This window comes from Lynx canadensis, chromosome D2, assembly GCF_007474595.2.
Source record: "Lynx canadensis isolate LIC74 chromosome D2, mLynCan4.pri.v2, whole genome shotgun sequence".
Taxonomy (NCBI): domain Eukaryota; kingdom Metazoa; phylum Chordata; class Mammalia; order Carnivora; family Felidae; genus Lynx; species Lynx canadensis.
In genome coordinates this window covers 74,526,485-74,541,624 of record NC_044313.2, presented here as the reverse complement: position 1 = coordinate 74,541,624, position 15,140 = coordinate 74,526,485, and the positions used below count along the sequence as shown (strand labels likewise).

At 38.7% G+C, this 15,140-nt stretch overlaps 1 protein-coding gene across 4 annotated transcripts in view; it reads left to right on the top strand.

The window, feature by feature from the left end:
• The window catches only part of ERO1B (endoplasmic reticulum oxidoreductase 1 beta), an 83,426-nt gene that overhangs the window by 45,483 nt on the left and 22,803 nt on the right, over nt 1-15,140 (top strand). For all 4 annotated transcript variants that reach the window (XM_030334297.1, XM_030334298.1, XM_030334299.1 and 1 more), the window contains 6 exons: nt 2,428-2,520; nt 2,647-2,893; nt 4,195-4,264; nt 6,482-6,568; nt 7,497-7,630; nt 13,418-13,474. In XM_030334297.1, coding sequence (XP_030190157.1) covers nt 2,428-2,520; nt 2,647-2,893; nt 4,195-4,264; nt 6,482-6,568; nt 7,497-7,630; nt 13,418-13,474 — 688 coding nt within the window. The remainder of the gene's footprint in view (nt 1-2,427; nt 2,521-2,646; nt 2,894-4,194; nt 4,265-6,481; nt 6,569-7,496; nt 7,631-13,417; nt 13,475-15,140) is intronic.

Genomic DNA, 15,140 nt, shown 5'->3' with positions numbered 1-15,140 from the left:
GGGACTCTGAATATTGATAATGGAGGATGAGAATGAGATTTACGGGCAATATTGAATTTTCTAGGGTATTCTTTATTAACCACTTTTCTAGTGTCCTACTGATGGGAGTCCCTGAATACTGATACCTGGTTTCAGAGAACACTCCTATATATAGGCAACTGATTGAACTTTTCTGAGATCTAGTTCGCTCATCTGGGACATGAGATTAACAATGGCCATCCAATTCACCTACACTGTACGTGTAGATGATGCCTGTAAAAATGCCTTTGAAAATCACTAAACAACGTGCAAATATCCAATAATACTGTTACAGTAAATCTAGCCCTTTTGTGAGAGAAAAAATTACATATCTGTGTCCTGTAATTCACTTGTTGAAAATGAATCTGGGTGAAATTAAATCCAAAAGAAAGAGAACCATTGTCTAAATTGGATAGTTGAATTTGCTCTGTATTTTTAGAAATAGAAATCGGTAAATTTTGCCTTTGTAAATCAGCTTCTGTAGATGTTACTTAACATGACTGTGATGGCTTCGTCATGCCTGCCAGCAGACTGCAGGCAGGAGAGAGCTGTCCAGCAATTTCCCACAAGGTGTGCTGTGTGTTTTATTGGTACACCCAGTTGGCACATCTTCTATTATTAACCATTTTGCTTAAAGTTACCTTATTTTCACAGTTTATGGAAAGACATTTCTACTCCTTCTCACTCCTCACCTGTCCCCATTCCAAGTAAAGGGTTTTGAGGGCTTTGCAAATTAGAATTGCCTCCCAGTCTGTGTTCTTATTTTTAGGCATATGAATTTTCACAAGCCGTGCTTTGCCTGTTTTCCCTTCTCTGGTCTTTAGACACTTTACTGGCTGTAAACACTGCTTACAGAGGTGCGTTAGAAGGAAAAGAAAGTGAACTATACATCTGATCATTTTGCTACTTGGTAACAGATTTAATGAAAAGTTTTACTAGAGGAAAAGTTAGTAGTTCATTAAACTTGTTCATGAGGTTTATATGCCTTGCTACCATGAGCATTCAAACTGGGCCATATACTTTTAGGAAGAAGCTGCAAAAAAAGAACTTAATTTCTACTTTTTGGTCTCCATCCATGACAATGGGAATATTCTAGCAAGAATTCTAAATTAGGGAATGAGATCTCAAAAGAATTATATTTTGCTGTTAAAAGCTACTTGCTTCACGGCCATATAGGGTAGAACATCGGGTAAATTGAAGATCTAAAACACCTTGGGGAAAATGCAAAGCCAGCCGCATACGTACTCTTACACTTAAAAAATCCCACAGCTTACAAGTGAGGTTTTTTTCTTAGTTCCTTCCCACTGTTGAAGTTCATTTTTCCTCCACGGGGAGAGTTTACAAAAAAAAAAAAAAAAAAAAAAAAAAAAAAAAAAACAACAAAAAGCAAAAATGACAAAAAACGTTGGATGGTAAGAGAAGGAAAAAGCCAAATGCTCTGCATTCAGTGGATTCTTAAAATCTAGGTTTTTGCATTTTTATCTATTCCAAAAATCGTCTATGAAGAATATTTTCTAGAATTTTTTTCTTTTTTTGTGGTTAAATATACATAACAAAATTTACCATTTAAATATGCGTAACATAAACTTTGCCATCTTAATTATTTTAAGTTTAGTGGCGTTAAGTACATCCACAATGCATAGTACTTTTGTAGTAAGAGTAAAAATGGAGGTAGGGGTAGGATAGGGTAGTGGAATTATCTTGACCTCTGTTTGAGCAAAAGCCTGTGTGGCTTAAGGCTACATAAAATCATTTTCCATCATATTCCTGTATTCCGTCTGATCTGATTCTACTCAGAGGAAACAGTCAACCTACTTTTTTTTCCTTGGTTGAAATTCCTGGATTACTGTTTCCCAGGTTTTGCCTCCTTACCAAGTGGACCATATAGTCCAGTGGAACTAGAGGATTGTAGGGTGGAGGATTAGTAAGACACACTAAAGAATCCGGAGGAAGAAGAGAAATGGAATGCGGTCTCGTCTTCCTCCACAATCAAGTAGGGTCGGAGAATCGACAGCCACAGGAAAGGGAAAGGGAAAAACAGCTGTTGTTAAGCCAAAGCAGTGGCTTTCTAATTATATTGGCTTACAGTTTAGCCCTAACCCATGAAAAGTCTGTGCCACTGCTTTCTGAGTAACGTGGGAACTTGTCAAGTACACCCATACTGCTTGGACCTCCAGGGCCCAGCATTTTCTGTCTTACTCTGCATTAGGTTAGCATATGCATAACTCCATTCAGAAGTCAGAATCTTCTAGTAAGAGAATCTTGATCTAATCATTTTGTTATTCCTTGATTATTTTTAATTTCCTTGAACCTTAACTTTAAAAATAAGCCTGTGTACTGAATCTCCTTGATTCAGTATTTCCGTTATCTAAATGGATGTGATTTCTTTTTCAATTTTTTTCTGAATAGGTTTGTGTCTGGAGAAGAGAGTCTTCTATAAGCTTATATCGGGACTTCATGCTAGTATCAATTTACATCTGTGTGCAAATTATCTTTTGGAAGGTAATCCCATTTTTATGTAGAAATCTTCTATTAATGTAAAAATTGTTGGGGGTGGATATATATTCTCTAGAGAGGGGAAAAAAGCCTACTTATTAAAGGTATGCTATGTATTTCTGTTCTCTGTAGAAACGTGGGGTAAACCTAGCTGGGGACCCAATATGAAAGAATTTAAACGCCGCTTTGACCCTGTGGAAACTAAGGGAGAAGGTCCAAGAAGGCTTAAGAATCTGTACTTTTTATACTTAATTGAGCTTCGAGCTTTATCAAAGGTCGCCCCGTATTTTGAGCGCTCAATTGTTGATCTTTACACTGGAAACGTAGAAGAAGATGCTGACACAAAAACCCTTCTACTGAATATCTTTCAAGATACAAGGTAAGAATATGGTTTCACTCTTATGTGGATCCTGAGAAACTTAACAGAAACCCATGGGGGAGGGGAAGGAAAAAAAAAAAAAGAGGTTAGAGTGGAAGAGAGCCAAAGCATAAGAGACTCTTAAAAACCGAGAACAAACTGAGGGTTGATGGGGGGTGGGAGGGAGGGGAGGGTGGGTGATGGGCATTGAGGAGGGCACCTTTTGGGATGAGCACTGGGTGTTGTATGGAAACCAATTCGACGATAAACTTCATATATTGAAAAAAAAAAAGATACAAGGTAAGAATTGACTATCAGCAATCTGAAATTCTGCACTCTGAATATGAATGAGGCAGTGCTTGAAATACAACAGAAACTGATTCCTGAAAGCCAGTTAGGAAGAGGGAGGGTCACACGTGAGAAGGAAAATGCTCAGACGGACAGCAGAGCAAGTAGAACAGCCTGTCCACACTTGCGAATGGCCTGTATTTTCAAACATAACTTTACATTTTATGTGGTGTCAAAGTTTAATGCTGTTTTAATGTATTCTGCCAGTTTTGTATTTTTCCCATTGCTGTTTAAATTCAGATGCTGCTATAAGGGGGTTGGCATGAAGGTAGATACCTGAGGGACTGTTGTTAGCTTGACCTTCTAGAATAGAACCCCTTTTAAAAATGCTGAGTTTGTAAAATTTGAGTTTACTGGTTGTTAAAATGAGCATGAAGGAAAGTTGGATTAGCAAGTGTTTAAATTATGCATTAAATTTTAAAACCTTTTTTTAAGAGTGTTGCACATTTTCCACATAAATTGCTTTTAAACTCATTTTTTGAATTATTTTTTATCATGTAATTTCTTTTTTTTTTTTTTAATTTTTTTTCAACGTTTTTATTTATTTTTGGGACAGAGAGAGACAGAGCATGAACGGGGGAGGGGCAGAGAGAGAGGGAGACACAGAATCGGAAACAGGCTCCAGGCTCCGAGCCATCAGCCCAGAGCCTGACGCGGGGCTCGAACTCACGGACCGCGAGATCGTGACCTGGCTGAAGTCGGACGCTTAACCGACTGCGCCACCCAGGCGCCCCTCATGTAATTTCTTTAAAACATTAGTCTTCTAAATTACAAAGCCATGTTTATGTTGTTTTACTCTTTTATTGAGTAGTTTACATGTGAGCTGTTGGCCACCTTCCTGTGCTATTGAACTTCACACACGTGTAAATTATGACGTGTAAGCATTTGTTCAAGGGACAGAAAATTCTGCCAGAGCTCTACTGCATAGGACTTGAATTTTTCGTCTGTAACTTACAGTCTTGTCATTTCATCAGGTCTTTTCCCATGCACTTTGATGAGAAGTCCATGTTTGCAGGTGACAAAAAGGGGGCCAAGTCATTAAAGGTAAAAAGTTTGAGCTTGGGGGCTAGGGTGGGGAGCAGTTTACTGGCTGTGTTTTAATCCTGTCCATCTGAACTCTTTCCAGTTCTCTATCTTGTTGAAGTTGGTCTGATTGGATTTTACTACAAATGACACAGAAAACCTCTTCTCTGTACTTTTCAATTCCCCTTTTCTCCCTTCTGGTCTGGCCAACTCTCAGTGAATCCTCACTTGTTACTCTGACCAATGAATATGGAACCTTTGTAAATGTAAATGTCTTTTTAAAGGTCTTTATCTTGAGAGCAAGTTTTCTTACTTTAAAATCACAGCGTGTCCTGTTTTGATTCTAAAATCGTGAACTGTTAGCCATTTTGAAGGCAATAAATACCATATTTTTTCTAAAGTTTATTTAATGGGATATCTTCTGGAATGTTCCAATTTCTGGAACTATTATGTCTTTGTCTTTATGGACTGACCTAAAAGGCAAAAAAATTACCTGCTAACCTAGGATATCAGAAGGAGACTATATTTAAGGAACCTTATCAAACTTCATGTTAGCAGCTCTTTATTTTCATTTGCTTACAGTATGTTAGGGAATATACTGTACCCTTAAAATGTTCATAAAAATAGTTGAAATGGACTAGCAAATAGTCTTCTAGTACAGCTCCACAATCCTTTATAAGCAGTTCTGAAATCCAGAAAGCTCCAACACGGTAATGTTTTTCTTCTGTTTGGTGCAAATTAATTTGTTAGCAAAACCTGACCAGCACTGATACACGAGTATTCGTAGTGTTTTTTAAAAATTCTGCTGTATGAATATTCTTACATTTTGCAACAGAAACATTAATGTATTTGATGACTAGGTGTTGCCACACACTCCGGTGGCATGTTTCGTAATAAATCCTGTATGTACTGTATTTCTGAAATTTGGAAAATTCTGAATTCTGAAACACATTTGCCTCGGAGATGTCTTAGTTGTGGATATACTACAAGAACTACTAAATTAGCACCGAGTGATGCTTCACTCTGGAAGGGGTTTCTAGGGGCTTCGGAAGTGAAGTAACAGTCCCCTGTATGCTAAATACAACTCTATTTTAGTTTTGGAAGATTGTTTTGTTTGATGATTATTTGAGGGGCATGTTGCTGTTGTGGTATGTAATGTAACATTAATATGTTTTTGTATTGCTGTCTATTTTCTAAGTATTTATACAAATGTTATACTTTTGGATAGCTGGATCTTTCTGTGGAGGAGGAAGGTGGGAGTGAGAAAGGAACTAGCTTTCAACTAGAAATTGCTGGAAATTGTGTTTGCTGTTTTTCAAAGGGTATAAAGGGGGACTTCAGTTCACTTTTCCATCTGCTCCTGAGAACACAAACTATATGAGAATGGAGAGCAGAGGACTTGTGTTCTTTCTGTTGTCTTGTGGCTGGGATACTGCTTCTTGGGAACCCTTTGGGCAGCCAGACAGGGCTTCTGGTGGCCAGAGTTTTCAGGCCGCTTGCCTCTAGCTTCATACAATAAAATGTTTACCTGGGTACAGTGAAATGAAATTTATTTTCTGTGTTTGCCAAATGCAAAAGATGAGGAAACTCTCTTAACTAGTGTTAGCCTCAGAGGAGACTGGTCTTAGAGTCCTAGAAACCATGATTTAGATTCTCTCCTGTGTAGGAAACAATTACAGCACAATACAAGGTCCAGTAGGCAGCCGTCCCTGCAGAGGCTGTCTAGCAAATGTGGGGATCGCACAGCCCTGTGATCACCGGGGCTGATGGAGCACCCATTACAGTGTGTGGTTCTAAGGGGAAGGATGAAAATTGATCATTGGTCTAAGGCCGGCTTTCTGATGTGGCCTCACACAAGCAATATGTGAAAAATAAGCCAAACGTAGTAGAGAGGTATTTACCCCTTGTTCTATGCAGATATCAAATGGAGGCAGCAGTGAAGTTCCTTCAGAGTAAAACCCACCTATCATTTACGTTCGTTTCTCCCATAGTGTTACTTTGTAGAGAGTAGCACCTCAATAAAACATTTGTTGTGTTAATACATAGAATGACTTGTATAAATTTCTATGGTCCGTTTTATGTACCATGTTATGTCATACAAATGCAAATATTTTTCTTCTTCGCTGTTGAGAAACTCCTTCATTAATAAGCTTCAGAACTTTTATTTCTTACAATTCAGACCAGTGCAGTTTAATTTTAAACCTCTAATGAGCATAAAAAATATGTCCTGCATGTTAGGAGGAGTTCCGCTTACACTTCAAGAACATCTCCCGAATAATGGACTGCGTTGGATGTGACAAATGCAGATTATGGGGGAAATTGCAGGTTTGTATTTTGTCTTCTGTTTTAAAACTATTTCTAACCTTAAATTTTCCTCCCGGGAAGTTGCAGGTTTTTAGTACAGTGCCCTCATTATTCACTGAAATTAGAGGATCTAAAGTGTGGATTTCCTGCTTCTTGAATGCAAAAGATGAATATATTAAATCTGTGTTATATGTGTAAGAATATCTCTCCTGTTTGTGTTAATGATTTTGGTTTTATTGTATTTGTTTCTATTGGTACAATCTCAGATTCATTTTTTCTTCTTCTTTTTTTTTAATGTTTATTTTTGAGAGAGAGACAGAGTGTGAGCGGGGTTGGGGCAGAGAGGGAGAGACACACACGGAATCTGAAGCAGGCTCCAGGCTCTGAGCTGTCAGCACAGAGCCTGATGGGGGGCTTGAACCCACATAAAAGAGAAGTTCTGCCAAGCAGGCCCATTTCTGTGTCTATTCAGTGTGAAAGGATTGTTTGATACTTTATCTTATTTATTTACAAGTATGACAAGAAGTCCTGGAAAGATCAAGAGACAAAATTTTTTCTCTAGTTCTAATAATTGATAAATTTTGAAGTGTGGTTTTCACTAATAGCTTCTACGTTTTGAATTGCTAGGGGCCATAAAGATTGCTTTCAGGGTTACATAGTGAACACTGTTATTCTAATGGGATATTTTCTAGGTTAAAGCATTTTAGTAATTTATGTCCAACAAGTGTTAAGTTATTCAGGTTCCTTAATAGTTTAGATACATTTATCATATACGTAACGTGTGAGGAAGTAGAAACTGTAATTTGCAGTTTAACATTTTGGTGAAAAGTTCAGTTCATATGAATTTCTTGACTCTCATCACAGTGACTGCGTATTCCTTTTAACCTTTATAGTAATTATTACTACAGGAATTTAATTGTTAACATGTATCACTATTTTCTTTAATTAGACTCAGGGTTTAGGAACTGCCCTGAAGATCCTATTCTCTGAAAAAGAAATCCAAAAGCTCCCAGAGAACAGCCCATCTAAAGGCTTCCAACTCACCCGACAGGAAATAGTTGCTCTTTTAAATGCTTTCGGGAGGTAAGAACGGTTTTCACAGTGAAGGCTTCTTGGGTTTTGCTGGCTTCAGCAGGACCACAAAGATCATCTTCTCTGCTAACGTCATTTGCTTTGTTTGGTTGACAAAGAGAAAGAATTCTATGGCATCCTACCTGTCCACACCGTCCGGGGTCTGCGCAGGTCCCAGGAAAAATGAATAAAGTCCGATCGCCTTCTCAGTGTCGTAGGGCAGATACTCTCATGGTAATGCTCCCTTCAGCTGGCTGTAGCCTGTTGGCACACAGCAGCAGGAGTAAGGAAAGGAAAGCTGGGCTGAGATGGTGATAAAAGAAACAGACGACACCTTCTCACTGCTTTTTCTTTCCTAAGCCGAGGCGGCATTTTCCCTTCGTTCATTCTTACCCCATTCTCCCAGCACAGACACACAGAGTTCGCTTTTGGCTTGCACACAGATGGTTTCAAACAGAATTTGAGTTTTCCCCCAGAGAGGCCTGCAGTACCAGTGAACTGAGAATACAGAGCAGAAGGAAAAGAATCCCAAAGTCAAGTCAAGGAAGAATTGTTTTAAAAAATAGGGAACCACATGATGCAGAAATCATTTCTTAGGTTTTCTTAACGTGCATTTTTGAGTTAAAACGGGGCCATTCAATTAAATTGGCTCTTCCCCATCTTAGATATCACCTGTTGCTCCTGTGTATTTAAAGATGACTCTGTAGGTTGGGATTTCAGGCATATGACAGAGGACATAGGACATCAGTGATTCGTGCCTGATGGAAAATTTAGTTCACTCACTTATGAGGCCTATGAGTAAGATGGAACAGGAGAAACTGAATTAAAGTATTTAAATGAAATTTAAATGAAAAAGATGTTTGAATTTTTTTTTAACATTTATTTTTGAGAGAGACAGAGCATGAGCTGGGGCGGGGCAGAGAGAGAGGGAGACACAGAATCCGAAGCAGGCTCCAGGCTCCGAGCTGTCAGCACAGAGCCTGACACGGGGCTCGAACCCACGAGACGTGAGATCATGACCTGAGCCGAAGCCGGATGCTTAACCGACTGAGCCACCCAGGCGCCCCTTAAATGAAAAAGATTTTAAACAATTTAAGCATTTTAAATCCAAATTAAATTGAGGAAAAAAACAGATGTTCACGTCCTCAGATTTCTCTGAGTCTCCTAGAGAATATTCATAAAGGCAACGCTTCTGGCTCTAGTTCTGTATCCAGAGCCTGGTGTTCTCTCTTACTGTTCTTTAAAGACAACCGGACTCTGAGTCCGCGGTTTGGAGTTCTAGAATCCCAGGCCTGCCGTGTACTGGTCGTGTGAGCTCAGGCAAATGACTTCGCTCTTCCAGCTTGTGCCCCTCTCTGTGACAGATGGATGATAGAAAGTCTTCTCCCAGAGCTAACGTGATGATGACCTGAGATTAGACATGACCGTGCTTCTAAAACTACAGGATGCTACCTGAATTCCATGGTAGGGGTGCTGGTGATGGGGATTTACAAACCAGTGGAGGTTCAGTGCTCTTGTTTTCGAGTATTTAAAAAATTGTCTTTGTTTCTCACCAGATGTGGGGAAACTGTTCTGCTAAGGGCAGTGACACTCAGGCTGGGATGGTCACACAAGGATACAGCCTAATTTAATCTCCTTTTTCTTCCCCAGCGAAACACAAACACTAGTTTATTCATGTGCTTTTTAAAGCTCTTAAAATAATCCTCTTCCCCCCGACTCCCAATTATAAAAGTAATTCATGGTCATTATAAAAAATTTAGAAAAACATATGAGAGTATAATTTTAAAAATAAATTTAAAACTCATTCATATTCCCACTACCCAGGACTATTTCAGCATTTGTTGTATTTTTCATGTGTATTTTCCCCCTACTTCTAAGTAAAATATTTGTGTGTGCACGCATATATGTGTGTATGTGTTAACAGAATTGAAACATACTTTTTTTTATACGTATAATTTATTGTCAGGTTAGCTAACATACAGAGTGTGCAGTGTGCTCTTGGTTTTGGGGGTAGATTCCCATGATTCATGACTTACATACAACACCCCAGTGCTCTTCCCAACAAGTGCCCTCCTCAAGGCCCATCCCCCATTTTCCCTTCTACCCTGCCCCCCATCAACCCTCAGTTTGTTCTCTGTATTTAAGAGTCTTTTAGGGTTTGGCTCCCTCTCAGTGTGTAACTATCTTTTTTTTCCTTCCCTTTCCCCATGGTCCTATTAAGTTTCTCAAATCCCATATATGAGTGAGAACATGTGTTATTTGTCTTTCTCTGACTGGTTTATTTCACTCAGCAATAATACCCTCCAGTGCCATCCACTTTGTTACGGATGGGAAGATTTCATTCTTTTTCATCACTGAGTAGTATTCCATTGTGTATATAAACCACATCTTCTTTATCCATTTGTCAGCTGATGGACATTTTGGCTCTTTCTATAACTTGGCTGTTGTTCATAGTGCTGAAAGCATACTTTTTGTGTATTTTCCTGTTCTATTTGGCATTGTATTACAATCATTTCCTGATACGATTACATTTTTTAATAAGGATTATTCTTTTTATTTTTGAGAAGAAAATATTATATTAGTTTTAGGTGCACGACATAATGATTTGCTGTTTGTATGTATTGTGGGATTTTTACTACAGTAAGACTAGTTAACATCCATCACGACAGTTACAGAAATCTTGTTCTTGTGACAAGCTTTAAAGTTTACTTTCTTAGCAACTTCCAAATACATAAGCATTATTTTATTTTTTATGAGGTTTTTCAGTTCCAGTATAGTTGACATACAGTGTTATATTAATTTCAGCTGTACAATATAGTGACTCCACACTTCCATACATCACGTGCTCATCACGACAAGTGCATTCCTTAATTCCCATCCCTGCTTAACCCATCCCTCTATCCCCCTCCCCTCTAGTGACCATCAGTTTGTTCTCTTGTAGTTAAGAGTCTGTTTCTTGGCTTGTCTCTCTCTTTTAAATATGTGCCAATATTCTGTTATAAGGACACACTGCAATTAACTTAGCCCCACTCTCCTCTTAATCTTAGTTGAGCTTTATTTTTTTAATTCATACTAATTGTTACGGGATTTGTTCATTATATCTTTTACCTGATTATCAGTCCATTTGTTTTTTATTTAAAAAAAATTTTTTTTTTCAACGTTTATTTATTTTTGGGACAGAGAGAGACAGAGCATGAACGGGGGAGGGGCAGAGAGAGAGGGAGACACAGAATCGGAAACAGGCTCCAGGCTCTGAGCCATCAGCCCAGAGCCTGACGCGGGGCTCGAACTCCCGGACCACGAGATCGTGACCTGGCTGAAGTCGGACGCTTAACCGACTGCGCCACCCAGGCGACCCAGTCCATTTGTTTTTTTAATGTTTGGGTGTTTTTGTTTTTTGTGTTTGTTTGTTTTTTGTTTGTTTTTGAGAGAGAGCATGCAAGAGTGGGGGTGGGAGCAAAGAGAGGGAAGGACAGAGGATCCAAAGCAGGCTCTAGGCTCCACACTGGCAGCACAGAGCCCAATGCGGGGCTCAAACCCACAAACCGTAGGATTACGACCTAAGCTGAAGTCGGACACTTAACCAACTGAGCCACCCAGGTGCCCCTCAGTCCATTTAAATAGTAAATGACTGGCTACACTAACACATACTAACACATAAAAATTATTGTGTTACACCTCGGGGAGGTTGTGCATTAGCTTTACATAAGTGAATTCGTAGTTTTCTCTGTCCAACAGCTTATTTAATACAGTTTTATCTCAGGGCACCCAGCACCACATTGCTCTGTCACGTGATGCTGGTGAGCAGGGACATACAATGTGCACTGTCTTCAGTTCTAGCCACTGAACTGAAGCCATTTCGGCCATTTTCCAGGGAAAATGTGGTTTCTGTATCTTGAATACTCTGTAAGTATCTTTCCTACACGAACAGCCATTTTCTGCTAGTTTCTACATTTGTATCAAATGGTTTGCATACGGCATTAATATACCCGTTGGGTGTTACGATATCCTCTAACGCGCCTCTGAAAGAGAGAAGCAGCAGGTAGACACAGGTGTGCCTGTGCCCTCCTGTGTACGAAGGTGTCACACGTCTCTTGGTTAATACGTTGTGAGGTCTGGGACTTCTCTCCACAGAGACTGTGCTGTGATGGCCCCTGGCTGTGCTGGCCAGTGTGTGGTCTCTGGGTGAAAGGAATCCCTGTGGTTAATTTGTGTGTAACCTTGGAGCTCTCTGATCCTCTGCCGTCTGTGTCTAAATCAGACTTCGAGCATGCTTTTTCATTCTGAACACCCCTCCTGCTATTTACTCAGCTCTCTTTTCTTTAGTTTTGGGCCTTGGTTTCTTTGCTGTACCTTCATATGTATTTTGACAGGTTGTTTTTAGAAGTAGGTACTTTAACGCACATGATTTTACGCATTTGTTTAATAATTACACTGCTTTTTTCTGATAATCAAAAACTGTTTCAATCCTTTAATATTCTGAGGATTAGAGTAAGAATTCATTTTCTATTAATCCACATCTTGCAAGCATCTTAGAAGAGTATAAAGAAAACATTGTTGAGACTCTAGAGAGCATGGACTTTTTGAGAGGCTGTGTGGTCATGGGATATGATGGACAGGTTGGAACCCATCTATTAGTTGGGTGACCCTGAAAAATTACTGATTTATTTGAGCCTCAGTTTTCCTCAAATAGGACATCAAGGTTAATTTTATCTACCTTGTAGAATTTTTTCCTGATGACTGAGAGTATGTGTCTGATGTGCTCAGGACATTGCCTGGCATATCCTAAGCTTTTAACATAAGAAAACATATTAAGTACTTAGAGGAAAGAAAGACATTTAATACTGCATACTACATCATCTTATGTTCTAGAAAGAAAAACATTAGACTTTATTCTGTCAACCCTAAATTGTACATAGGGTAACTGGGCTTATATTATTTTTTGTGATTCCCATTCCAGAATTTTTGGGCCTGGACCCAGAAGCATGCATGCATTCATTAACTGATTCAGTAATTACTTATTGAACACCTTCAATATTGATGGGCATAGGGCACAGGTATTCACCATGAGATAAATAACCATCTTTACCTTGTGGGGCTTATAGTCCCCCCATGTGGTAAAAAATCCACGTATAACTTTGGATTCCCCAAAATTGTAACTATTAATAGTCTACTGTTGATCAGTAAAACCTTACAAATAGCATAAGCAGTCTGTTAACACCTATTTCATACATTATATGTATTATGTACTGTAGTCTTAGAATAAAGTAAGCTGGAGAGGAGAAAGGTTATTAAGCAAATCATAAGAGAAAATACATTTACAGTACTGTATTTATTGAAAAAAATCTTTGTGTAAGTGGCCCCTTGCAGTTCAAACCTGTGCTCAAGGGTCACCTATAGTGTGTTTGGGGAGCGACAGGGAAGGACTGAATATTTGGAGAGGAAGGTGCACCATGAATGTATATGACCAACTGTAAATGATTTGAGATTCTTTATTGTAATGAGTTATTCATATCACGGTTCCCATCATTAGTCTAGAATCTGTTGTTAATAAGTGACATAGCTCCCTTTTCTCCTTCTGAGCCAAAACTGAGGAACCATGCCTGTGTGTTTTGTCAGTCTTTAATCGTTAATTACAGCGTGCTCATTTAAAAATGGAACTTCCATTGTTCAGTGTTACTTACCTTCTTTTATTTTGGATTTTGCTTTCAAATTATAGCTCATATCACAGTATCAATAATTTGAAATATGTGCACATATTAACTGTCCTAATATGTTCTTTTTTTTCTTCTTTTCTAGGCTTTCTACAAGTATAAGAGAGTTACAGAATTTTAAAGTCTTATTACAACACAGTAGGTAATAAAGGCTTTTATATGTCTAATTAGAGACATAATGTGACTGTGTGAAGCCTGTTAGTCTTGGACATTCAACAGAAGGAGACTAATCTTCAAAGACTTGAAGAAAGAATTCTGAACTCTTAAAGAGAAAATTCAAATGTTCACTTGAATATTTATGATTCTTAATAGATTGTCAATTAGAGATATTTATAAATGAAGTATATGCTTTTAAAACATGTAAATTATACTAATTCTGTGTTTAATTTCATGTTTCCACTTGTTGAATATTCTGCTATTCTGTTTAGAACTGGTTTTGTTCTTACTCTATTATCCTTGATTTCCAGTTGTCCAACTTATATGACCATCCTGATAACACTGTTAGCAGTCTGTTCTGGAAAAAGAGAGCTAGAGAACAAATGTTGCTTAGAGCTGATACCGTGATAAAAATTTATCAGTGATCTTTGAAACGTGTTTGGATTAGCTTTGCCTCATTCCGGGGGTCACCCTCTGTAACATGGAGGCGTCGGTGTGATGAATGGTACTTTCAGCGTCAGAATCCCCGTCCCCAGGGCTTCAACTTCAGTTTCCCTGGTGTTTATGTAAGATTTTTAGTTGCTGTTGTTGTGGCTGTTTTGGTCTAAAGGCCCTGCTTCAGTAGAGGTGAAAAAGCACCATCCCCTGTGCTGGCTGCCCGGCCAGACCCCCCAAGTGTGTTGTGGGCAGGTCTTCACCGAGAGCCTATCCTATATACCCATTTCCTTTGACTCTGTATTTCTCTGTCCGTACTCGAATTACAGAATTTTTGTTCACTTTGAGAAAACAAAAAAATGGCGTAAATATTTAAGTTTTGCCTTGATAAAATGTGAATGGGATTATATGGATCTGTAACGCCACCTTCGAACATTATATACACAAAATTTACTCTTTTAAATTAAGCATTTTTAAAGGAATTTTATTTTTATTTTTATTTTAGAATACAATCTATGCAATCCCCTGTCAACCTGAATATCTTCAGTAGGTCATTCGAGCAGGTAGAGGAGTTCAAGCCTCCGTGATGCTCCCCGTCCCCGCCTCTCTTTTCCTTTCAGTCCCTTGTATATAAATGGTACCTTGTGGGACTTGTACCAACAAGTGACTCTCAAGTCCTCAGCTTATTTTCTAAAGCTGGGGTTTAGATATCCTTAATATTTAAAATACTCTTTTTAAAGCTGTTAGAGATAGATTAATTTGGAAGGAGGCATCTGTGTAGAAGTAATGCGGGGACATTTCTCCTTCAGTCTTTTATGAAGTGCTCTTAAACCCACATCTCACCTGCCAGAGTCTGAAATGTGTTCATTGATGATTTAGTGGAGTGTTTTAAATTGTGCTTCGTTGGCTCACCCCTCTTTTAAAAATACTCGGTCATCCCTTGGAGGGATATGGCTGAAGGGGAGTAAGGTCTCACTAGTTAATTATTTTCTTACCCAATTTCTAACCTTTATAGACCCAAGGGTTTTTTGTTGTTGATGGTGGTGACTTGTTTGTTTGTTAAGTCGAATAAAACAGACCGGCTTGACTGGAGAGCCTTCTCTACTTTTTCTTTTCATTCTTAGGAATGTAAGTATTGTGCGGTGGGAGAGGGGGACCTTAAGGTAAAAAGTGAGTAAGTAATCTTGTTGGTAAATTAGTAAGAATTATTCTTAGTG